Here is a 26,753-nt window from a genome sequence, read left to right on the forward strand (position 1 = left end):
CCCCCCATTAGCCTTTTTACTAAAGTATAGTGTACAGAAAAGTGCACAAACCACAGTGTATACAGTTCAATGAGTTACCACAAAAGTGTACTTTTCCAGTTAATCTTTCTCAATGGTATCCTGAAATTAAGACCAAGAAATGCTTTTTTTCTTGTTCTCTTCAGGGTTGTTGTGAGGATAAAATTAAATGAAATGACCCATGTTAACTGCCCAGGCGAATGCCTGGTACAGAATAGAGCCTCAATAAGTGATAACTATTTTATGGATTTACACAGTTACAAGCATGACATTTACTGAACATTTTTTATGCAAAATTAGGTGTTATGTATCTGGGAAAAACAAAATTCTCTTTTTGATAAGCATAAACAATTGGAACTAGGTTCATACATCACACCTGAAAATAAGTTGTAATTACAATTCAGTGAGAATATATTTCTGACTGCAGAAAAGATGCAAGTGCTGTTAATGTAATTGGTCATAGGTCATCTTACAGGAGGAATTTTTTGTAATTTAAAAAAAATTTTGCTTTATATTTAATAAAATCCCATCAGGATCACCTTAATATATTCTGGACTTTGTTCTGATATGGGGAAAACAATATCCCCCCATATACCAACCAGTAAGCAATAACAAAATATCTAACATTAATGCTTAATATTTGAATACTTACTATGTGCCAAGCACAAACCCTTTGAGATAAGTGCCATTATTACTGCCATTTTACAGATAAACTGAGACTTATGAAAGGTTATTTACCCTGCCTAAGATCACAGAAGTTGTAAATGGCGGAACCTGCATTGAAGCCAAGCAGGTCAGCCATAGTGCTAGTCTGCCTCTTAACTTTGTTTGTTATTGTTGTTATGACAGGAACAATAGTCCACCTATAAGCATTCTTTACATGCTACATTATACTAGGGATCATATATATAGGGATCATTATAATCATTGCCTCAAAGGTAGTTATCCTTATTTAACTTGATATAGAAGTTTGCAAATCAGTACATTCTCCTGGAAAGGCAGGTAGGCAAGGATGTGGGTATGTCGGGGTGAGGAGAGGGTGCTGTTCCAGGGTTGATAATTCTCATGAAGTTGTCTTGAGGAATGAATGAGTAAGTGTGTAGATGCTGTGTGTAAGCGTTGCTAGTTATGCACTAAGAAAAACCCTCATTGCATGGCTCTTGACTTTCAAACAATTCTTTTATATAAAGTCTTGCAGTGAAGGGCTCTTAATTCTAGGCTTTGGGCCCTCCACTACAATTGCAAGAGATACCTCTTCAAAAAATAATAAGTAGTGAATACTCATTCTGAAAATCCATCTTTTTCAAGCTAAAATGACCCTTTATCCATCTCAAACTAGATCAGTTGCCCCAGTGAACTCTTATTCACAATGCTCATTATTGGTAATGACACATTATTTCATAAGAATATTTGATGAGTGTGTCTTCCACATTAAGTAATAATCACTCTGAGAAGGGCACGTCTGGGTTTGGGTCTACTGCATCTTTATCCTGATCCTTGCCATGTAATAGGGGCTTGCTCAGTGTTGTGGAATCCCAGCAAAGATCGTTTCTCATCTCATTAAGTCGCTCACTACACTTCTATCATAAGACATTGACTGTACTTTTGCCGCCGTTCTTTCTGTTTTATCCTCTCAATTGCCTCCACATTTTCTTTGGGCATGGATTCAATGAGATCACTCAGTTCTACCAGGCGAGACTCTACTTTTACCAGCTTTTGAACCGGGTTGAGGCTGCCAACATCAGCATCTCCAATGCAGACTCTGTATACTTGATTAATTTTTTTACTAAGAGAGTCTATCAGTTTTTCCTGAGATTGAAAAGAAAAAGGGAACAGAAAACATAACATCTCATCACCATTTTCTTGTTCATTCAATAAATGTAAAATTCCATTTTACTATCTTAAAATGAAAAGGCTCTTATATGCTACTACATACTTCCTTTTTAAAAGAAAAACTTTAATGGGGTTGCCTGGGTGGCTCAGTCAGTTAAGGGCCTGACTTCGGCTCAGGTCATGATCTCAGAGTCCTGAGATTGAGCCCACGTGCTGCAGGGCAGGCTCCCTGCTTGCTCAACAGGGAGTCTGCTTGTCTCTCTCCTCCCTCTGCCCCTTCCCCCGCTCATGCCCTCTCTCTCTCTCTCTCTAATAAATAAATCATCTTTAAAATAAAAGAAAAACTTCAGTATAACATAGAACAGTGAGAAAATGCAGCAGCAATATAATTTATAGTCAGAATTATACTGTAGTAACATCTTGGACTATTTTCTGTTAAAGATATTGCAGTCTAGGTATAAAAAGCAATTTTAGTATGACTGTATCTTTTTGCTTGAGTGTTTTTGTGTATCTGATTCCATGAGCATTCAGGTAGAGGCAACGGATATATACATTTTAAATCCTTTTTGTTTTTTGCCAAGCTAGTGCACTTCCTTGCAACACAGGGTGGGAGCTTTGGTGGTGGTTTGTTTTGTTTTCTTTTGCACTTACTATTCATTGCTGAAACTACAGTCATCCTATGTGAAAGCTATTTGTATACTTGCCTTATTTCCCCTTCTAGACTGTAAGCAACTGGAGGGTAGGAGTTATTTCTTATGTTGACATTTATACCTAAAGCAGCACCTTGCTCATAACTATGCACTTAATAAATGTTTGCTGAATAAATGACTGAATGCATACTCAGAGGGAAAAAAAAGTTACAAGCAAACAGATTGCCAGGCTGGCCTACAAAGTCTTTCAAGGAGTTTAATTTTCTCTCTTGCCATTGGAAAGCCGTTGCAGTATTCTGGTCTAAGCATACGCTTAGGCCAAACCTTGCTGATCCCTGTACCTGGCCACTGCGCCGTCTTAACTGTTGGTAGATACGCTCGAGCTGGTAGGTAACGTGTTTCGGGACCAAAAAACTTTCAGCCTCTTTCTCCACCGTGAATTTGGCATTCGCAGTTAAGAGGATCTCAATAAACTGCTGGGCAAAGTAAATCGTTCTCCAGGTAGCATCCTGCCCCAATTCCTGATTCTGCTCAAGAAGATGAGAATCATCATGAAGCCAACGATAAATAACACTCAAGACAGATGTGGCTCCAGGAGCCATGGGAAACCCCTCCTGGAATCACAGTCTCCTTACAGAGCCACCAACACTTAATTACAAGTCAAGACCTGTTACTAATAGTTTACTTCCAACAGCTTGTCTTTCCCACCTCCTGGTTTAACCACCTTTCTGATGGTACTGTTTACCACTAAGCACCCCTTTTCTTCTCTGACACTTATGTGTTTCCTGTTTATATTTAAAACATGTTCCTTTTTATACCTGAAACTGGTAAAACTTTGTTCACTGGAATTAAAATTCAAAACTTTAAAAAATGGTCCTTTTAGAAAACTGGGAGAACCACAAAGTAATATTATTAAAAGAAAAAAGCAAAAGGCCTGTTTGCCATAAAGCTCTTTTTTGCTCTCCCTTTCTACATAACATTTATTATATTTCCTATTTATATCAGTGTATTCCTTTTAGAAAACTTCAGAAATACAGAAAACTATAAAAGGGAAAATAAAAGCAACCCACCCATCAAGGAGAAGTATGTATTGGTTATGTAAAAACAATTTTGCTGCAGTGGGAGTCCTATTTTTAAAAATATTTTGAACCCTGGTTCTGAGAAAAAAGCAACTTTAATAAGAACGGTTAGTAGTTAATGAAAATTTCTGAAGGAGAGCTCTTGAACACTTCAGAGTTTTAGGAGTAGATGGGCAGTAGCCTTTCAGGATGTCTTTTTTCCAGAATGCCTTTTTTTTTTTAAGTTCTCCTTGTGAAAAGGAAAGGAAAAGACAAAGAGAGATGTTTTCTTAAGATAACAAGGTAAGAACAGCAGAAGAAATAGGATTAGGGAATGAGGTTAAGGAATAAATACTCGTATGAGAAAGATTGAGGGCCTGGCCCAACAGAGCAAAAGGGCAAAGGAAAAAGGGAGCTCATAGTACAGGCCTTCCGATGACAGAGTGAAAAGTGTCCAATCTCCGGAGCTGCCACTAGATGGCAGACGCAGCCCAGAGTCCCTCAAAGAAGGGCTTGCCTGGGAGGCTGCCAAAGATGGGAGGAGCTCTTGCTGTTTGGAGAGGTAGAGTGGGCCAAAATTGTGGGAGACCGGAAACTGGGCTGAGTAAGGACTGGATGCCTTCCAACAGTGAATGGGAAGTGATCTGACCAGAGTGATGTTTAGGAGTGATTATATCAAATTTGGATAGGAGCAGGAGCTGTCTCTGTCATTTTAAGTTTTTGTAGTTCAAGCCTGTGTGCTGACTGCAAATAACTCCCAATTGAACTAGATCAGCTCCCTGTTTGAAAGAAAGAAACAAGAGATTAATACATCCTGCAGATTGTGCAGTAGCTTACATTCCATTTCATGTTCAATGAAAATGTAACTGCTACACCAAATAACGTGGATGAATCTCACAAATACAATTTTGAGAAATAGAAGCCAGACATACTACATGATTCCATTTAAATAAAGTTCAAAACATGAAAGCTAATTGATGGTAAGAGAAGTCAGGTTTGTGACCACAATCCCCTTTGAGGGATAGCAGAGACAGGAAAGGGGGCGTGAGGGAGGCTTCTGAGGTGTGTTATAATCTATTCCCTAATCCAGGTTGGAGGGGTGTTACATGAGTATATTCACTGTGAGGGAATTTTTTAAGAGCTAATTTATAATTACCTTATAATTTGTGTGCTTTTCAATATTACGTTATATTTGAATTTTAAATTTTATTTTAAAATATTAAGGATGCCTGGGGTGGCTCTGTTGGTTAAAGTGCCTGTCTTCATTAAGTGTCTCCAGGTCAAGATCATGGAGTCCCAGGATCAGAGTCCTACATCCAGATCCTCGCTCAGCAGGAAGTCCGCTTCTCCCTCTGACCCTCCCCATCTCATGCTTCTCTCTCTCTCTCTCTTTCTCTCTCTGATAAATAAAATCTTAAAAAAAAAAAAAAAGTAAAATATTGAATCAAAAATGTTTTTAGGGATTAAGTAGTTAGGAGTGTGGAAGTTTAGAAAGAATAAAATACTGATTTTACCATTACAAATCCAAAGTAACTATGATGATTTATGAATATCAAAATTAGATAAAACTGTTTACTCATAAAGGATTATGTTTTGCCCATCTGAAAGAATGGGAGTGATTCTAAGAATATTTTTCCCCTGCCAACTTTCCTGCTCTGTCCCCCCTTTTCTACACTAGCATTTCACATCTCTAGGACACACTATGAATTATTAGGCCTATTTTCCCAGACTGTGCAATACTTGAATACCAAAATTATACCTGTGACCCAAATTTATCTTTTAAAAAGTAATTTTCAGATCAATTTGTGTTTAGGGATCCAGTTGCCTTGACATTTAAGAGTATTGAAAATGTTACTGTTTTATATAGCTCTCCTAAACTTGGATGAAGGGGGTTTGGTTGGGGGAGAGGGAAACATCGCTGATATTTATCTGACCTTTTTTTGTGTCAGTCAGTTTCAGAATTATTTAAAACAACTGAAGGGTGGAAGCACCCCAAATGTTCATCAGCAGAGAAATGGATAAACCGAATGTGGAATGTAAATACAGTAGAATATTATTCAGCCCTAAAAGCAATTAAATTCTGACACATGCTACAACATGGATGAACCTTGAAAACATGATGCTAAGTGAAAGAAGCCAGGCACAAAAGGACAACTATTGTATGATTCCATTTATGTGAGGTACCTGAAAATAGGCAAATTTATAGAGACAGAAAGTAGGATAAAAATTACCAAAGGCCAGGAAGATTGTTTAATGGATACAGAGTTTCTATTTGGGATAATGAAAAACTCTGTAAATAGATGGTGGTGATGGTTACCCAACACTGCAGATATACCTAATGTCCCTTAACTGTACACTTAGAATGGTTAAATGGTAAATTCTGTTACATGTATTTTACCGCACACAAGGTTTAGAAAAAGCCAACACTGAAGAACTGAAACGTGGCTGTCAATCACACTGTGCTCTAGCAGTGCATGACCCCTTTCCCTCCTAACTCAGGATACTTACTCTACCACCCTAGGAAATGTGTGTGTGTGAACGAGTCATAAATAACTTTGGCTTTTGTAACCTTACCCATCCTATGGTTAGGGAGGACAGTCTTCTGAGTGAATTCCCCCAAATCTACCTCTGTTTGAAAATCAAGTTCGTAACCATAAATGTTTTATTAGCCTCACAGATGAGATGTGAATTTTTATTTCATTTGAGATTGTTTACAAGGAAATCAATGCTAGTGGGAGTTTGTTGTGGGTCTAGAAACTAATCATTCATTCAACAAACATTTATTGAGCACCTACTTTATAGGGACACTTAACATATCTAACTAGGAAGGCTCATACAATCCCTGCCCTGAAGGGATTTGCACCCAGCTGGGAGAGATGTGCAGTTAAATAGTACATAAATGTGCGTCACAGGGGCTCCAATAATGGATCTACATATGCAAGAGAAGCCAAAATCTGTTAGAGGCTCAGTGCTGGGCAGATACTCCATTCAGTTTTGATTCAGTGCTTCCCCTATTAATTATTTGCTCTTCAAATTACTATCAAAATGGTATGAAGCAATGAACTACTTCATGTATATATGCTCTGACTAAAAGAAATGTATCTATGGGGGGGAGGTCAGTATCAGACCTTGTAATAATTAGAGCAACATTTTAAGAGAGTCCCATTGCCATTTTGAATGCTTTCTACTCTGTAAATTGATCATTGCATACTGGCACGATAATCCCAAGCTGGTTTTCTGCCTCTGTCATCAGCCTAGGATTTGTGGTGTGCTTTAACTCCCCACTCCAATGCTTAGTGGACAGGGAATGCACATTATTATTAATATGAGCCAAAATAAAATTACCATAGGCAAAGAAGGATTACCTGAGTGTCTGACTGAAATTCTCCAAAACTAAATAGCCTGGACCTTAATTCCAGTTCTGCTGCTTTTTCCTCTTCTCTCTCACAGCTAGCCTTAAGCATTTCCTTGTGCTTCAGAAGAAACTCTATGTTGCTATTTCTATGGCAAAAGAAGAAAGAGACCCTTGTCTGTAATTTCTGGTTTAGAAATAAATCATCAGTCAGGACTTTCAACACTTTCCATATCATGTATCAACATCCTATGTCTAGCAAGCCAAATACAAGTTCATAGTCTAAGACTTCATCAAATTACATGCAACTTTTCAGGTAAAATGAGAATAGTAAATGCATATATGCTGCTTTTAACTTCCACCAGGAAGCATTTTCTTCCTGTGGTTCCCCTGAAACCCTCCAAATAATGGCAGAGATGATGTCTCAGGAAGCCAAGTTGTGATGTGATCTAGAGATAGATTCTGTTCTGACATAGATCCCTTTTTCCTGCCCAACCTACCCACATCGTCCCCAAAACTCACATATGTCAGGGCGAGAGCACCATATGTGGTAAGGATTGAGAGAGAGGAGACAAGGGTGAAAGGATACACTAGTGGTAATGGGGTGGCTATAAAATCATGATTTGTAGGGTCTTAACTTTTGAGTAAGTTAATTTGTTCCAAAGTTCAGTGTAGTTTCACCTACTATTTGAAAAGACTGCCATCTTTTGCCCCAGAAAACTTCCTAAAAAGGCTTTATACATTTTTATAATGGGTAGATAAACGCATTTAGTCTCTGCAATTCGAAGCTATTGGCCAGTAGCTTCCAATATTACTTCCAATTATATGAAATTTTACAGAAGGTGTTTTGTGAGTCATCAAATCCAGCCTCCTTCCCCCAACAGAAATCCCTTTTATGAGATGCCAGCTCTATCTACATATATACATTATAAAATGCTACAATATTTGAGGCACATAACTTTGTTGAGAGTCAGACCAGGGAAAATGCATGGGTTAGCATTATCATCCAAAGCCTGATTTGATTCGTAGGATGGCAGAGTGAAAACTGCCCCAAACAAAACCTAATGAGTTGTGGGGTCACTGTGCTGTATGCCTGAAACTAATGTAACACGTGTGTCAACTCTATTTCAATAAGAAAAAAATTAAGACAGTACCTGATAATTCTTTATAAAATCTTTCAAACTACCTTTTATTATTGGTAGTTAGGAAAATATTTTGACAAGTGAAAGGAAGTAGAGACTAAAATGAAAGTCAGTCTATTCTGTGTAAATATAACTTCTACATTTTACACCCTATAATATAAATTACTATTAATAAAAATCCCACCCTAAATCCAGAGAAACTCTGAGGAAGGTTCACTTAGGAATAAGATGGAATCTGTCTCTGGTTAGAAAATGCTTAATGGAATAAATCTACTTGTTCTTAATAACTTACATTTTATCCTGTATAAGTTTTTCTCTTTTATTTACATCTTCAAGATTTTCATCTACATCTTGGGAATATTGTACCAAAGTTAGATTCTGCTCTTCCAGCTCTGTGAGGACTTGAAGTAACTCTTCTGGTTCTTTGAAGTAAAGCTCTGGCTCCTAATCAGTCAGTAATGAATATAATTCACTTAAAAATATGCTACTTATACTTATCTAGAAAAATACAGTGAGGAAAAGGAAGGCCATTCTGATTATGAGGGAGGTCGGCAGAGAATGGCAAAAGAGCCTATCTCCATGACAGCTGGACTTCGGGAAGAGGACATTTAGGGTGCTGGGGGAGATGAGATGCAAGGTAATATAGAAGGAAGAAAGGAAGATCAGGAAAACAGAAAGAAGAGATGGAGAAGAGGAGGCCAAGGCAGGAAGAAAGGGAAAATGGGTCAAGGGAAAGGCAGGAAAGGGAATAGAAGAAAGAAAAAGGAGGCTAAGTGAAGGTCATTTTCTCCTTCCATTTTATTTTATATTTCCCAAAACTTAATAAATATATGTATTACTTTAAGTAAATTTAATTTTTAAAATGATGGTGTGGGTATTTCACACCATGTTCATCATATTTACTATAGCAAAGAGGTGGAAGCAACCTAAAGGTCCATTAATGGATGAATGGATAAAGAAAACATAGTATTGCCATACAATGGGATATTATTCAGCCTTAAAAAACAAGGAAATCCTGGCACACGCTACCACATGGGTGAATCTGGAGGACATCAGGTTCTGTGAAAAAAGCCAAGTTACAGAGAGACAAAACTGCATGATTCCACTTTTATGAGGTATCTAAAGCAATCAAACTCTTAGAAAGTAGAACCGTGGTTGCCTGAGCTACAGGGAGGGAGAATAGAGAGGTTCAGTGGGTACAGGTCTCTGTTTTGCAAGATAAAAAAGTTCTAGAGATCTGTTGCACAAAAATGTGCATATAGTTAACACTATACATTTAAATATAAAAATGGTTAGGACGATAAATTCTGTTACTTTTTTTTTTTAACCGCAATTTTGAAAAAAGATCACTTGTATAAGATGTGTTACATGTAATAAGGGATGGCGTTTTGAAGCGTTTTTTGTTTCTTGTGAGTTTCTGTGGTTATATTCAGGATGGGGTTAGCTCAAAGTCAGTCTTGTAAAATAAAGGGCTGTTTTGTGGAAGTCTTACAGTACAGCTACACAGCATATCTCAAGCTCCATTAAAATGATAAGCAGTCAGAAAGTGACTATTTTATGCTCTGCAGGAAGACTGTAGAGAATATATATATCTCCTAAATTATTACTTCTTATAAACATTTTTCATTAGATGATGACAAAGATGAACTATAGATGCAACTGGGAAACAGTGTCAAAATCTTCCCTTCTGGAAAGTTGTGGAATATTTGGAATAGGAAATTTTAATTTTTAAAAAATATTTTATTTAGTTTTCATTTCTTTTATTAATTATTTTTATTAACATATAATGTATTATTAGCACCAGGGGTACGGGTCTGTGAATCATCGGGCTTACACACTTCACAGTACTCACCATTTCACATACCCTCCCCAATGTCCATAACCCAACCACCATCTCCATACTCACCCCTCCCCCCAGCAGCCCTCAATTTGTTTTGTGAGATTAAGAGACTCTTATGGTTTGTCTCTTTCCTGATCCCATCTTGCTTCATTTTTTCCTTCCCTACCCCCTAGACCCCCCACTCTGCCTCTTAAATTCCTCATATCAGGGAGATCCTATAATAATTGTCTTTCTCTGATTGACTTATTTTGCTCAGCATAATACCCTCTAGTTTCATCTATGTCCTTGCAAATGGCAAGATTTCATTTCTTTTGATGGCTGCGTAGCATTCCATTGTGTGTGTGTGTATCACATCTTCTTTATCCATTCATCTGTTGATGGACATCTAGGTTCTCTCCATAGTTTGGCTATTGCAGACATTGCTGCTATAAACATTCGGGTGCCCGTGCTCCTTTGGATCATTACATTTGTATCTTTAGGGTAAATACCCAGTAGTGCGATTGCTGAGTCATAGGGTAGCTCTGTTTTCAACTTTTTGAGGAGCCTCCATACTGTTTTCCAGAGTGGCTGCACCAGCTTACATTCCCACCAACAGTGTAAGAGGGTTCCCCTCTCTCTGCATCCTCTCCAACATCTGTCATTTCCTGACTTGTTAGTTCTAGCCATTCTGACTGGTGTGAGGTGGTATCTCATTGTGGTTTTAATTTGTATATCCCTGATGCCGAGTGATGTTGAGCATTTTTTCATGTGTCTGTTGGCCATCTGGATGTCTCCTTTGCAGAAATGTCTGTTCATGTCCTCTGCCCATTTCTTGATTGGATTATTTGTTCTTTGGGTGTTGAGTTTGACAAGTTCTTTATAGATTTTGGATACTAGCCCTTTATCTGATATGTCGTTTGTGAATATCTTCTCCTATTCTGTCAGTTGTCTTTTGGTTTTGTGACTGTTTCCTTGGTGTGCAAAAGCTTTTGATCTTGATGAGGTCCCAGTAGTTCATTTTTGCCCTTGCTTCCCTTACCTTTGGCGATGATTCTAGGAAGAAGTTGCTGTGCCTGAGGTCAAGGAGGTTGCTGCCTGTGTTCTCCTCAAGCATTTTGATGGATTCCTGTCCCACATTGAAGTCTTTCATCCATTTTGAGTCTATTTTTGTGTGTGGTGTAAGGAAATGGTCTGATTTCATTTTTCTGCATGTGGCTGTCCAATTTTCTCAACACTATTTGTTGAAGAGACTGTCTTTTTTCCATTGGACATTCTTTCCTGCTTTGTCGAAGATTAGTTGACCATAGAGTTGAGGGTCTATTTCTGGGCTCTCTATTCTGTTCAACTGATCTGTGTGTCTGTTTTTGTGCCAGTACCATACTGTCTTGATGATGACAGCTTTGTAATAGAGCTTTAAAGTCTGGATTGTGATGCCACCAACTTTGGCTTTCTTTTTCAACATTCCTCTGGCTATTTGGGGTCTTTTCTGGCTCCATATAAATTTTAGGATTATTTGTCCCATTTCTTTGAAAAAAAAATTGATGGTATTTTGACAGGGATTGCATTAAATGTATAGATTGCTTTAGGTAGCATAGACATTTTCACAGTATTTGTTCTTCCAATCCATGAACATGGAAAGCTTTTCCATGAGTGTCTTCCTCAATTTCTTTCATGAGTACTCTATAGTTTTTTGAGTACAGATTCTTTGCCTCTTTGGTTAGGTTTATTCCTAGGTATCTTATGGTTCGGGGTACAATTGTAAGTGGGGTTGTCTCCTTAATATCTCTTTCTTCTGTCTTGCTGTTGGTGTATAGAAATGCAACTGATTTCTGTGCACTGATTTTATATCCTGACACTTTACTGAATTCCTGTATGAGTTCTAGCAGTTTTGGAGTGGAGTCTTTTGGGTTTTCCACATAAAGTATCATATCATCTGCAAAGAGTGAAAGTTTGACTTCTTCTTTGCTGATTCAGATGCCTGTAATTTCTTTTTGTTGTGTGATTGCTGAGGCTAGGACATCTAATACTATGTTGAATAGCAGTGGTGATAGTGGACATCCCTGCCATGTTCCTGATCTTAGCAGAAAATCTCTCAGTTTTTCCCCATCGAGAATGATATTCACTGTGGGTTTTTCATAGATGGCTTTAATGATATTGAGGAATGTACCCTCTATCCCTACACTTTGAAGAGTTTTGATCAAGAAAGGATGCTGTACTTTGTCAAATGCTTTTTCAGCATCTATTGAGAGTATCATATGGTTCTTTTTGTTCTTTTATTAATGTATTGTATCACATTGATTGATTTGCAGATGTTGAAACAACCTTGCAGCCCAGGAATAAATCCCACTTGGTTGTGGTGAATAATCCTTTTAATGTACTGTTGCATCCTACTTTCTTGTTTCTTGCGAAAGGCTTATATGGCTGTATACTTTCCTCTCAGGACCACCTTTGCTGTGTCCCACAGATTTTGAACAGTTGTGTTTTCATTATCATTTATTTCCATGAATTTTTTCAATTCGTCTTTAATTTCCTGGTTGACCCATTCATTCTTTAGTAGGATGCTCTTTAGCCTCCATGTATTTGAGTTCTTTCCAACTTTCCTCTTGTGATTGAGTTCTAGCTTCAGAGCATTGTGGTCTGAAAATATTCAGGGAATGATCCCAATCTTTTGGTACTGGTTGAGACCTGCTTTGTAACCCAGGATGTGATCTATTCTGGAGAATGTTCCATGTGCACTAGAGAAGAATGTGTATTCTGTTGCTTTGGGATGGAATGTTCTGGATATATCTGTGATGTCCATCTGGTCCAGTGTGTCATTTAAGGCCTTTATTTCCTTGTTGATTTTTGCTTGGATGATCTGTCCATTTCAGTGAGCGGGGGGTGTTAAAGTCCCCTACTATTATTATATTATTGTCGATGTGTTTCTTTGATTTTGTTATTAATTGGTTTATATAGTTGGCTGCTCGCATGTTAGGGGCATAGATACTTAAAATTGTTAGATCTTGTTGGACAGACCCTTTGAGTCTTGACCCTTGAGTCCTTCCTCATCTCTTATTATAGTCTTTGGCTTAAAATCTAATTTATCTGATGTAAGGATTGCCCGCCCAGCTTTCTTTTGATGTCCATTAGCATGGTAAATAGTTTTCCACCCCCTCACTTTAAATCTGGAGGTGTCTTTGGGTCTAAAATTAGTTTCTTGTAGACAGTATATGGATGGGTTTTGTTTTTTATCCATTCTGATACCCTCTGTCATTTGATTGGGACACTTAGCCCATTTACATTCAGGGTAACTATTGAAAGATATGAATTTAGTGCCATTGTATTGCATGTAAGGTGACTGTTACTGTATATTGTCTCTGTTCCTTTCTGGGCTACTTTTAGGCTCTCTCTGCCTAGAGGACCACTTTCAATATTTTCTGTAGGGCTGGTTTGGTGTTTGCAAATTCTTTTAGTTTTTGTCTGTCCTGGAGGCTTTTTATCTCTCAATTTTCAATAATAGCCTAGCTGGATATAGTATTCTTGGCTGCATATTTTCTTTCTTTAGTGCTCTGAATATATCATGCCAGTTCTTTCTGGCCTGCCAGGTCTCTGTGGATAAGTCCGCTGCCAATCCAATATTTTTACCATTGTATGTTACAGACTTCTTGTCCTGAGCTGTTTTCAGGATTTTCTCTTTGTCATTAAGATAATGGGGTGTGGACCCATTTTTATTGATTTTGAGGGGGGTTCTCTGTCCCTCTTGGATTTTGATGCTTGTTCCCTTCACCATATTAAGGAATTTCCCTATTATAATTTGTTCCGGTATACCTTCTGCCCCTCTTTCTCTTTCTTCTTCTTCTGGAACCCCAATTATTCTAATATTGTTTTGTCTTATGGTATCACTTATCTCTTGAATTCTCTCCTTTTGTTCCAGTATTTGTTTTTCTCTCTTTTACTCAGCTTCTTTATTCCCCCATCATTTGGTCTTCTATATCACTAATTCTCTCTTCTGCCTCATTTACCCTAGCACTAAGAGCCTCCATTCTTGACTGTGCCTCATTAATACCTTTTTTATGTCAGCTTGGTTAGATTTTAGTTCTTTTATTTCTCCAGAAAGGGGTTTTATTTCTCCACGCAGGGTTTCTCTTATATCTTCCATGCCTTTCTCGAGCCCAGCTAGCACCTTGAGAATCATTCTGAACTCTAGATCTGACATATTATCAATGTCTGTACTGATTAGGTCCATAGCCGTCAGTACTGCCTCTTGTTCTTTTTTTCAGTGAGTTTTTCTGCCTTGTCATTTTATCCAGATAAGAATATATGTACGAGAGAATAAAATACTAAAAGGGTGGCAAAGATCCCAGAAAAATGTACGCTAACCAAATCAGAAGAGACCCCAAACTGAGGGGAGAAGAAAGGGGGTAAAAAGAAAAGAAAAAAAAAAAAATATATATATATATATTAGACTGGTGAATAGAACAGAGCCACCCACTTTAGGAGTTTTTTGGAGTATTTTTAGGAGTATTTTAGGAGTATTTTGGTCTCTTAGAAGAAACTACCTCCCAAAATTTTAAAGAAAGAAAACCTTATATATATACAAAAATAAGAGTAAACATAATGAAGGGATGGAATATGACTGTAAAGATGAAAATTTTAAGAACTTTCTAAAAAAAAAAGAATTGATAGGATAAGTTGGTTGGAAAAAGAAAGAAGAAAAAAAAGTGGGGGAGAGAATGTGCTCAGGCTGGAGACTAGAACAAAGCCTGTACTAGATTTAGGGTATATTTTGATCTATTAGAAGTTATATCCCAAAATTTTTTAGAAAAAGAAAAACCCTATATGTATACAAAAAATAAGGTTAAATACAATGAAGGATAAAATATGACTATAATAATGAAGGTTTAAAAAGATTTTTTTAGAAAGGTATTGTTAAGATAAACTAGTTAAAAAACATTAAAAGAGAAAGAGGAAAAATTTTTAAAAATAGAAAAAGAAAAAAATAAAATTTAAAAAATTTAATTTTACTTTGTATGACTAAAGCATCATGGGGAGAAAGCCTTGAATTTCATGCATTGCTTTCCCATAGCGCTGGAGTTCTGCTGTTCTCCTTGATCAGTGAGCTTGTTCTTGGCTGGATGTTCTTGTTGATCTTCTGGGGGAGGGGCCTGTTGTAGTGATTCTCAAATGTCTTTGCCTGAGGCAGAATTGCACCACCCTTGCCAGGGGCCGGGCTAAGAAATCTGCTCGAGTTCTCTCTTGGGAGCTTTTGTTCCCTGAATGCTTTCTGTAGAGCTCTGGAGAACGGGAATGAAAATGGCAGCCTCCCAATCCACTCCTCAGTGCGTCTTCAGAGAAAAGGGGTCAGTCACTCCCATCTCCCTGGTCTCCGGCTCTGCTCTGGGTTCACCCGGCCTGTGAGCGAGCATTTCTATCTCTGATGCACAGTCCCATTTGGAGTCTCCAAACCCAGCAGATTCCTGTCTCCAGAAGAGGAAGGTGAGTCTCCCCAGATCTGCCACTTGTGGGGTCCCTGCTTAAAGAACAGTGGTCCAACTGTGCCGCAGATCACGGTTTAAGGTAATTCCGAGCTGAGAGCTCACTCCTGGGCTCTGTCTCTGTAGTCAGCTTCCCCACTCCAATTCCTGGGAGCTCTGCCACACTCCAACAGCCCCGATCTTTCAGTGACCCTGCAGGTCCTGAGACTACACTGTCCTGGGAGGGCTTACCGCTTCCCCTTACCCCTTCCCCGCTTAGCCTCTGGAGCAATGTCCCTCAGTGGAGCGGACTTCTAAAAGTTCGGATTTTGTGCTCCACTGCTCTGCTGCTTGCCAGGATCCGGCCCCGCCCCCCACGGTCTATCTTCCCATCGCCTAGGATTCACTTCTCCACACATCCTACCTTTCAGAAAGTGGCCAATTTTCTGTTCCTAGAATTGCTGCTTATCTTCTCTTAGATCTCCTGTTGAATTTGTAGGTGTTCGGAATGGTTGGATAACTATCTAGCTGAACTCCTGCGACCTGATGTCATTTCAGTCTGCTACTCCTCCACCATCTTAGATTTTATTTATTTATTTGACATAGAGAGACATAGGAAGAGAGAGAACACAAGCAGGGGGAGAGGGAGAAGCAGACTTCCCACTGAGCAGGGAGCTCGATGTGGGGCTCAGTCCCAGGACCCTGGGATCATGACCTGAGCTGAAGGTAGACACTTAACAACAGAGCCACCCAGGCGCCCCTAGGAAATTTTAAATTTAAAAGAAAAAAATGATCTCTTATTCTCGTCACCAAACACAATATTTAAATTAAAAAAGATAATCTTGTTACCAGATCATAGTCCATATCATTCTCTAAAAATAATTCCGAGCTGTCTTCTGAACTGATGCTCTCAGCGTGGCTGTAAAAGAAAGAAAATGTCTGATTTCTGAGCCACTTTCAGTCAACAGATTTGCTTCATTTCTAAATTGTCTTTGGAACCTAACTATAACGTAGTCCTTTTCAATAGCCTTTTTAGCCTTTTAGGAAACCGCTGTTTGCAGGAATCAATGGATTCCATACCTAGGCAAAAGAAAATCAGATTCCATCCAGACAAGGGTGACATATCTAAACAAGTGAGACCACAAGGAAGGGCCAAACCATATGGTACCAATTATTTGAGGTGCATTTATAAGAAATCTTTTTAAAGAAACACATGACAACCTACATTTCTGCATCTGTTTTGTTTCTTTTAATGCAGTCTTCTTGACAAACTAAACATGTGCTCTAGTGCTCAAAACAAAGCTTGTTCCCAGAGTAACACAATATTTGTCTTCTGAAGAGTGGATTTTACTTTTTAAAATATCTTCTGATCAGGCTGAGGAATGTTGGTTGGAGGGACAGGAGATGAGGTACACTCTTAAAGAGTAATTATGTGGTTTGCATAGAGGCTTTGGAAAAATCCTTTAAGAAGGATAAATTGAAAATGATTGGAAAATTAAAGAGGTAGAGACTAGAGAGAGTAAGGTGGCTGTTGGTGTGATCTAGGTAATGAACACGTTCAAGTAGAAGGTAGTGATGAAGGGAAGAGTGAGTAAATGGGCTGGGGATGGGAGGAGAATCTAGAGATATATGAAATAATGAAATCCTGGGAACCATGAGTAGAAAGAGCTACCGGAGCCAAAAAAGAAGAGACAGAGATGACTCCAACATTTGTAGTCTGTGAATCTGGAATAATGGAAGTCATCCTAATAAGATGGAAAACAGTTAAAGGATGAGCTAAGAAAAAAATTAATATTTGCTTTGTTTGTGTTGAGTTTGAGGGAACAAAATGGAGCTGCCCTTTAAGGCATGGGAAATAAAGTGTGGGAACATGGAGAAAGAGCCATAGAAGTAAATGAATATTTGGGAAACATCCTCTGAGAAAGCATTTGGTAACTACTGTCCACTCAGCTCTTCTCTTGATCCAATGGTATCATTTTCTCATCAGTCTTCTCCCACCTCTCTGAAATTCTTGTTACCTTTTTGGTTTCCTTTTCAACATAAATGTCTGTGATTCCTCAGCCTTCTTCCCCTCTCATTTTACCCACTCTTTAGGGGTTATTCACCCTCTTTCATGGATTCTATCACTGCTAATATACTAATGGCTCCTACATATCTATCTCTTTCTCTTGAGCTCTAGACTTCAGTTTCCAACTTCCAACTGGATATCAGTGTCTGCTTGGCTGTCCTACAAGGAGCTAAAACTAAAACAATCCAAAATCACACTCTTTATCTTCCCTTCAGGCCCGCTTCCCTAACAGTGTTCCAAGTATTATTGAATGCCAACACCATACAACCAGTTGCCACACAGAGATTTCGGACCTATGCTTGACAAAATCTGTGAGTTATTTTACCATTCTGTTTTCCTCACACTTCCTCTGATCTTTATTCGAGCCTTTCAAAGCCTATCAATGCCATTTCCCTGAGGTGTCTCACAGCCCTTCTTCTTTGTCCCCACTGTCACTCTGTGATTGAGGCTGAGGTTGTTCATTATCTCTCCCTTGACTTGTGATACCAGACTCCTAACTGGACCCTCTTACCTCTAGATTTGTCTCCCTCCATTTCATTCTCTAAAATACACCCACTTCCAATTTTCTAAAATGTACATCTGATTGAGTCTCTGTTATACCCTTGCTTAAAACCCTCAGTGGCTCCCCAGGACCCTTGGGACAAAGCACCACTGCTTACCTGCTCATGATACAGTAACCATTCATTCCTTGAGCCTTTCACTTTCACTCTGTGACCCAGCCATTTTGAGGATGGGTGGGAGATGGGCACAATGTGAAGGGGAGTGGGAGATACAGGCTTCCAGTTATGGAATAAATAAGTCACAAGAATAAAAGGCACAGCATAAGGAATATAGTCAATGATAGCATAATAGTGTTGCATGGTGATGGCTATACTTGTGATGAGCATAGCATTGTATCATGATATTGTACACCCAAAACTAATGTAACATTGTATGTCCACAATACTCAAATAAAAAAATAAAAAATAACGAGGATAAACTTTTTTTAAAAAAGCAAAATAAGATATATACATCTAAAAAATAATTATTAAAAAAAGAGATAGCAAAAAAAAAGAGAGAGATCTACATCTATCAGAATAGTTAAAATTAAAAAAATAATGAAAACAGTAAATGCTGATGAGAATGTAGAGAAACTGGATCCCTTGTTCATTACTAGTGGGGATGTAAAATGGTGTAGCCACTCTGGGAAAAAAATTGGCAGTTTCTTTAAAAACTAAGCATGTACATACCATCCAACTCAGCAACTGCAGTATAGGCATTTATTCCAAAGAAATGGAAATAATGTGCACACAACAAGTTGCACAAAGATATTTATAGCGATTTTATTCTTTATAGCCCCAAATTGGAAACAATCTGGATGTCATTCAGTGAGTGAATAGTTAATTTGTAGTGTGTCCATACCATATTATCGTTGACTCTGTAACAACCTCTACACTGTCAAAAATCTGCATATAACTTTTGACTCCCCCAAAACTTAACCACTAATAGCCAACTGCTGACCTGAATCCTTACCAATAACTTAAACAGTTAACATATTTTGTATGTTATAGGTATTACATACTATATTCATACAACAAAGTAGGCTAAATAAAAGAAAATGTCAAGAAGATCATAAGGAAAATACATTTACAGTACTATACTATGTTTATCAAAAAAATCCACATATAAGGGAAAATGCATAGTTCAAACCCATATTGTGCAAGGGTTTAACTGTGATACTACTCAGCGATAAAAAGGAGCCAACTCCTGATAGACCCAACAGCTTGGATGAACCTTCAGAGAATGTATGGTCCGTAAAACATCCACTCCCAAAAGATTACATACTGTATGATTCCATTTATGTAACAGTTTTGAAATGGTAAAAATCAAAGCGATAGAGAACAGATTAGTGATTCCAGGACTTAAGGAGAGGAAGAGAGAGGGAAGTGGATATACTACAAAGGGGCAACATGAAGAATCCTTGTGATGATGTTCTGTATTTGTTTGTATCTTGACTGAACCAATGCCAATATCCTGCTTGTGATATTGTACTGCAGTTTTGCAAGATGTTACCATTGGGGGAAACTGGATAAAGGGTACACAGATCTCTCTGTATTATTTCTTGCAACTGTATGTGAATCTACAACTATCTCAAAATTAAAAAAAAAAAAAACATTAATTAAAAGCAAAGTAAAACTGTGACTCTTAAGTGCCACGGAAGTGGAGTGACCTCAGGGTCCCTGGAATTTAGAGTACAGTGTCTGTGTTGACTTTTGTCATGTGTGATTGTCATGGATACTGTGTTGCTAGCCCAGATCCTCTCCTGGGGGCCAGTGTACCCATCCTGGTCATCAATATATTTTCTTAAATAGCCAGGGTTGAGAACTAGCAACTTATGAAATAATGAGTATTAACGACTCAATAATCGTGTAAGGGACAAAACAAACAAAAAAGTTTTGTGATCCGATTGCAGCAGTTTTGAATGATGTGGTAAAACTGCAAATGCAGGAGTCAGCAGAGTAGCTTATCTTAGCTCTCTGAGAGCCAGACCCAGGACGCAGAGGGCAGGTGGTTTCTGCAAACAGCAGTGGCAGGCACTCATCAAAGAATGCGCGGGGGCCTGTGGGAGCTCAGCCACCTCAGGAGCACCCAGAAATGGCAGCCGCCACCTCCTGTATCTGTTAGGACGGGTATTTGTAGGTGATCTCCATGTTGAAGAAAGGCTAAAAGGGATATTTTCTGAAAAACATTTCCAAGAGAGTTAATGAAGTAAGTACTGTACCTTGATACAGAAGATTTCTTACTCTCTGGAGTGGGCTTCTTGTGTGGTTTTCCTATTCATAATGTCCAGGCAAAGTCCACGTCATTGGTGATGGTGGAGATGAAAAGAAATAACATAGAATTAGAAATGAGTCCTAGTTATTTGGTGCAAGATACTCATTTCTTCTGCATGGATATGCCCATTCTTTTTATTAGAATGATAATAATAGAATGCCTGAGCTAATAGATACCCGAGCTTATTTATTCTAATGAAATTGGATTCCAAGCCTAAAAGTAAAATCAAAGGTAGTGGTGGGGCGGGGGGGGGGGGGTGCAGTGCGGGGTATGTATTATCAAAAACATGATATATAACTATCGATAGTCCCAAATCAGGGGCATAAATTGTGAAATATAAATCATGGTTCTTTTTTTTTTTTAACCTAACCAGGTATATTTCATATATAATCACAGATTTTTAAAAATCAAGGCAAAAAATAAAAATGATGAACACTTCAGTTGTTAACATTTTGTGGAGAGGATGTCTTGTGCTGGTTCTCTGCCCCTGACTTCTGTGCCTGTTGTGTCCATTCATCTACCTCTCCCGAGTCTTGTAATCATGTCAGAGAGAAAGAAATGGAACGCCTAGCTCCCAAGGATGCTGGGTGATGCGGTCACCACCGTTTGTTTGCCAGGTTAGCTCAGAGGTCCCGGATTTCCAATTTGAGATGGGCACCTCTCTGGTTTTACTTTTGTGAATGAAGTCTCTGGTGTTACCTTGGCGATCTCTTTCCACATAATAGTCATCTGAAAATGATATCTTCCTGGGATCCTCAGTACTGGCATCTGTTTTCGTTGTATTTAATTCTAGAAATGAAAAAAGGTGGGGGAGAAAAAAGGGGAAAACACTTCTGAGAGGCTTGTCTCATGATACAAGGACAGAAGTATAGGATAGGGGCATCGTAACAAGCAAATGTATGATGCTGAAGGCAAGGGCTGGTCTCTGGAACAGGCAGAATGGAGGGGAACTGACCTGCAGGGCACAAGGAGGTCCCTGTTTCCTGCCTCAGTCAACAGCCTGATAACTTCTATAATCCCTGCATCAGCCATTCACTCCTCTAGACTGAGGGACTCATTGCTTTCTAAGTATCCTCTAGTTAAAGGACAAGTCTAGGAGCACTGAAGTTTAAGCTGCTAAATGCAATGACTTCCTGATGTTCCTTTCTATAGGTTTTCTCTCTTGTCAAACTGTGTTGAGTTTAACCAAGTGCCATCGCTGTGCTCAATACTCTGTACACATGATTTAACTTAATAACAGCATAGTGAGCTGTGACAGCCACCGCTGCTGTGCTGGGAAGTGTTTAACCATCAGCTCTCTGGAAGAGTTCTCCCTGGTTTGTAGTTTACTTGCTTCTGTGGGGTAAAGGCTCTTACCCAGGAGTCTCAGGGTCAGCCCTCAGCTGAAGACTCTGGAGAGAACTCTCTGTGTAGCTCTCTCCTCTCCAGGACTCTGCTCTGGGAACTCCAGCCTCCCTATATATATCCTTAACTCCGTCTCTGCAATTCATGGGGACTGCTGGGCTCCTCCTTCCTCTGCTACATCCTGGAAATGCTCCCCAGGCACTATGCTGAGACCATCATTTGGCTTATCTCATTTGTCTCTCCTCTCTCATGGATATCTCTGCTTCTCTCCTTGATGCCTGATGCCTGAAACCTTCATATATTTTTCACATTCTTTTTAAGCAGGAGGATAAGTCTGGTCCATGTCACCCCAATGTTGCTGGGAGTGGTAGTTTTCCTCTTTGATTTGTATTCTGATCACTTATTCGATTCTTACCTATAATAGATCTATTTTTGGTCCATTGAGCTGACTTCCTAATACAAGTACCATGGGGTGTTAATTTCTGAGACTCTGGGATAACATATTACATAATACTTTAAAAGATTAGTAACACCAGGACACCTAGGTGGCTCAGTGTGTGAGCAACTGACTCTTGATTTCGGCTCAGGTCATGGTCTCAGTCAGGGTCCTGAGATGGAGCCCCACGTTGGGCTCCATGCTCAGTGAGGACCCTACTTGGGATTCTCTCCCTCTGCCCCTCTCCCCACTAGCACACACTTGCTCTTTAGATAAATAAATAAAATCTTTAAAAAAATAATACCAGAGATAGTGGGAATTCTTGTTCAGGTTCTGCTTAAAACAGAAATTCTGACTGTTTAATAAATTACTCAAATAAATATTGAAACATCTAAGAATTAGGGATATTTACTTAATTGAAATTAAGAATATGTGACTCACTTGTTAGTACTGGAAGACTGACATTCATACTCTCTCTACTCTTTCTCATCTGTGCCCTTTTCAGCGCTTGTTGGATTTGCCAGTGTTTTGGAGACAATTTCAGCAGAAAAAATCCATATTTCATGTACTCTCTAAGGAGGAATTCTGTTTTTGCTATATCACTACTCAAAAGAAATGAAGATATCATTAGAAATATTCATGTGAAAGCATGTTCATTTAAAAAAAGAAACGTTTCACCAATTTGTTCCCTTGATTATGTATTTGAATAATAATTTATATAACAAAAATTTTAAGTAGGGTCATAAAAATATGGGCGTCAAGAAGATAAGATGAGGGGCGCCTGGGTGCCTCAGTGGCTTAAACCTCTCCCTTCGGCACAGGTCATGATCTCAGGGTCCTGGGGTCGAGCCCCGCATCGGGCTCTCTGCTCGGCAGGGTGCCTGCTTCCTCCTCTCTCTCTCTCTGCCTGCCTCTCTGCCTATTTGTGATCTCTGTCAGGTAAATAAATAAAATCTTAAAAAAAAAAAAAAGAAGATGAGAAAAGAACCCATAGGAGTGCTACTGAATAAAAACATGCCCAGGATATACACACATGGAATAGACTCATGCAATTTTACTCATTTATTTCTGAGGGAAATCTCGTATTAAATTTTAGACATAGGAAGAAATTAGTAGGCAGCAGATGATGGGACTTATGTGAGAAGAAAAAACTAACACGAGCGAGCTCCTACTATGGAGTGGGCAATACACAGGAGCGTGACGGATACCATCGCCTTCTCCATACAGCACTTTACAGTCGGTACCACTCCCACCTTTTGGAAGAAGAAATGAATGACTTGCAGAGTCATCTGTCTAGTAAAGGCAGAGCCGGCACTCAGGTGCGGCTGCGGCTGACTCAGAGGCCCAAGCTCTCACCTCTGCTACCCAGGGACTTGGACTGAACCCTCTCCCCAGCCTCACACTGCTTTCCCATAATCGTGCTACAAAGTGGACCTTGAAGGAATGTTTGAAATAGCCACGAAGGCCCTCATGAAAGGGAGCTCCACCCGTTTTCTTCCCAGCGTCCTCAGTCATGCCCTCTTCAACGCCCTCAGCAGGGTCCTCCGCCCCAGCAGCTTCAGCTCCACCACTTCTTGCAGGCGGTGCCTCCTCCCTCCCTGATGGGAGTGAGATTCAAGAGCCAGCAAGCATCTGGCTGGTGCATCACGCTCCAAGACCTAGGGGGCCCCTCATGCTACCGCCACTTTGTTTTTAGTTGGAAAGCCTCCCAGAGGCGCTGCACGAACAGGGTTAAAATGGCTAGCATTGCGCAGCTTTCGAGCAAAAGCTTCAGAACAAGATTCCTTCCCCTTTGTAAACAGATGTCCAGCCCTACCTGCAGTGGACAACCTTCCCGGGCCATCTCCAGGCCACACAGAGAAAAAGGAAATAAATAGCAGGTGCCTGCATCCTTTGTGCTGTCCCCAGCTTGTTTTTCATAACCTTTTGCACCTTTCTAGGATGACGAGACACATACACACTAAGCCAGCTCTTTTCAGCAGGGCTGTTCGGGGGTTGGCCATTGTGCATAAACACAGGACTCCGTGCAGGCACAGAGGCTGCTACTCTGGCTCCACAAATAGAACAGAATCTTCTAATTACACGACAGAGTGAAGGCAGGAAGGGAATGCTCCACCTTGGAATGACTTCAACTTTAGGCTTCTAAAATAGAAGAGGCTCCGGAGCCAGGATGTGTTTGAAAACACACATTCTGTTAATATCAACTGGTTTCAAAGAAACTACCATCCGGTTCATTGGCTATATTTTAGAGAAGCTGCTGTCCTCTATTCCAAAAACTCTAGGACTTGGTTTTAGAGAAAGGGTAAGTATCAAATCCTCAAAAAGAAAAAAGAAAAGAAAACAAGTTATAGTATGACTTGATAACAAAACTAGTGTCTCCTGGGTCATGAAACTACTGTCCAAGAATGATGATAGAAGGAAGCTTCTTTAGATACTTAAAATTAGACCAAGTGAGATACACTTGACTACAGAAGAAAACATCCACACTTGGGGGTGGGGGGAGTGGTAGGTGGTATAAATTTATCCCAACTCTCCTTCCTGTAAATATGTCATTATAGATTCTGGCTTTTAATATCAATTCTAGGTTCAACTAAGTATAACTATAAAAAATCCTGCCAATTATAGTTGAGAGATGGTTGTAAAAATGAATCCCAATTTTAGAGTTGTTAAAAATGTGGAAAGAAATATGCCTTCAGATGAATGAAAGAGGGCACTTAGAAAATAATTTGTGGTACACTCTTAACATTGGCTTGCTTCTTTTCAACCAGTTTCTAGGCTTCTACACTGACAAGTTACAGAAACTTTTCAGCCAGAGGTCACGATGCTCCAATATCCAGGCAGAGACAGATGGTCCTTATTTAAAAGAGACAGATTACGTGTTTAAAAATAAGGTTATGTGTAGAAAATCATCAACTGATAAGGAATATTCCCATGAAGGTCTTGCTGGGCACAGGGAAGTTTCCTTTGAGAAGGAAAAGATGGTGCCCAGGGCTCACCTTTTCACGGCCTGCACCTCCATACTGGCTTTCTTGAGCTCTGCTGTCATTTGGAGTTTGTTTATAGTTTCCTGTGCTGCACTGAAAAGTAACAGGCATCAGTGAGTTTGTTTTGTGTTGTGTTGTATTCTGAGAAACTAAAAAGGAAGAGGGAGGGGAAAAGGCAATTTGGCCCGAGTAACAAAAACGAACATTTTAAGAGCATCTACAGATCGCTGGTCATTTTCTCGAAGGAACTCTTCAAAGGCCATTGCGTCTTCTTGGAGTTTTTTTTCGGCTCTTGTGAGGTGCCGTTCTTTTGCCACCATGTGTTTTTCAAACTTTTTAATTGTATTTCTTTTGGTTGACAGGGCATACTAGGAATATTGAAAACAGAAGTGTAACATTATGCCACATTTCCAGCTCATTGCTAGTACATTTCATCAGTCTGCTAATAAAGGGGAAAGTAACTTGCATAGTAAGTGATCACTTGTATTAGAAATAACGGCATGCCAAGTCTTGAGACGATAGCCTTTATTTTACGAATGAATTTATTTTGGGATCGTTAGAAGGGAGACTCATTCTTCTCTTTCACTTTTATGAAGAGGCTCAATATGGTTCCCCAAAATCAAAAGGAGCTGCATATCCCCTCAGGCTCTAGCCTAAAAAATAAAAATTAAAACAACAACAACAATAACAACTATGTATCCCTCCAAAGAGGAGGTCTACCTGGTATGATCCACAATAGCCCTCCAATATTTCTGGCCATTGGGAAATTGGGTGGTCTGCAGTCACAAAGCCTCTTCCATTAGGAAGTAGCCCAGAACAATGAGGTTTTCACCCTGCTATGCCTATGACACATTCCGCCAAGCTGCCCAAGGGTAGGGGTCTTTAACCAGCCTCCAAGAACCCTGTGTAAATCCCCAAATATAACTTTGATATCTAGCCTTGGTATTTTTTTATTACAGAATATAGGAATTCACTATGGTTTGTAATGTCATGCATGAAAAAGAAATTATAAATAAAATCACATACATTATAATATAAATGAATTTTAAAGTATGTAAATGAGATCGTTTTAAAGAAATAACAACTGGGGAGTCAGGGGCCAGACAAAGTCACCAGAGACCTTCAGTAGAGGTGGGACGCATGTGGAGAACAGACTGTAGGGAGAAAAGTGGAGGCAGACCAGTGCTCAGAAGTTGTAACAATAATTCATGCAAGTGATATTGGTAACAGTGGCAGCAGGGAAGGTCATGAAAAGTAGTGTGAGTATGGGTATATTGGGAAAAAATACATTTGAAAGCATATTTGGATGTGGGTTGTAGGTAGGAGAGTAGAGGATAGCTCCAGTGTTTTTGGCCTAAATAACCAGAAGAATGAAACTGCTACTCACTACGATAGGGCACTCCATGAGATGCAGATTTGCAGGGGTAGGGAAGAGTATAGGAGGGGCAAAATTTTAGAAATGGGAAGTCCAAGGTGCCTACTGGGCGTCTAACCAGAGATGTTAAGAACTACATTTGCCTTTGTGAGTCTGGAGTTCAGGGAAAAGATCAGGGTAGAGAAATAAATTTGGAAGTTGTTAACAGGGAAGTGGAATTTAAAGCCATGGGCCTGGAGGAGGGTAGATAGAGCATAGGATGAGGGGTGAGTCTGGGGGCATTCCAACATTTGGAGATCCAGGAGAAGAGGAATAAGAAAAGCAATCTGTGAAGACATGAGCAGCCAGTGACGAGGAAGAACCAAGAGACTGTGGGTCCTGGAAACTAGCCGAAGAAGACATTTCAA

General features: G+C 39.3%; 1 protein-coding gene across 3 annotated transcripts in view; it reads right to left on the reverse strand.

Moving 5' to 3' along the window:
* CCDC38 (coiled-coil domain containing 38) overlaps positions 1–26,753 on the reverse strand; it is a 49,041-nt gene that overhangs the window by 4,119 nt on the left and 18,169 nt on the right. The window contains exons 6-15 of one of the 3 annotated variants that reach the window (XM_047742126.1): positions 25,176–25,339; positions 24,984–25,064; positions 22,429–22,589; positions 20,907–20,996; positions 20,155–20,206; positions 16,175–16,244; positions 8,346–8,497; positions 6,925–7,060; positions 2,843–3,028; positions 1,622–1,827 (exon numbers count right to left, since the gene is read on the reverse strand). In XM_047742126.1, the coding sequence (XP_047598082.1) occupies positions 1,622–1,827; positions 2,843–3,028; positions 6,925–7,060; positions 8,346–8,497; positions 16,175–16,244; positions 20,155–20,206; positions 20,907–20,996; positions 22,429–22,589; positions 24,984–25,064; positions 25,176–25,339 (1,298 nt within the window). The remainder of the gene's footprint in view (positions 1–1,621; positions 1,828–2,842; positions 3,029–6,924; positions 7,061–8,345; positions 8,498–16,174; positions 16,245–20,154; positions 20,207–20,906; positions 20,997–22,428; positions 22,590–24,983; positions 25,065–25,175; positions 25,340–26,753) is intronic. The other 2 variants (XM_047742127.1, XM_047742128.1) reach the window with 2 other exon arrangements.

This window comes from Lutra lutra, chromosome 8 (genome assembly GCF_902655055.1).
Source record: "Lutra lutra chromosome 8, mLutLut1.2, whole genome shotgun sequence".
Lineage (NCBI taxonomy): Eukaryota > Metazoa > Chordata > Mammalia > Carnivora > Mustelidae > Lutra > Lutra lutra.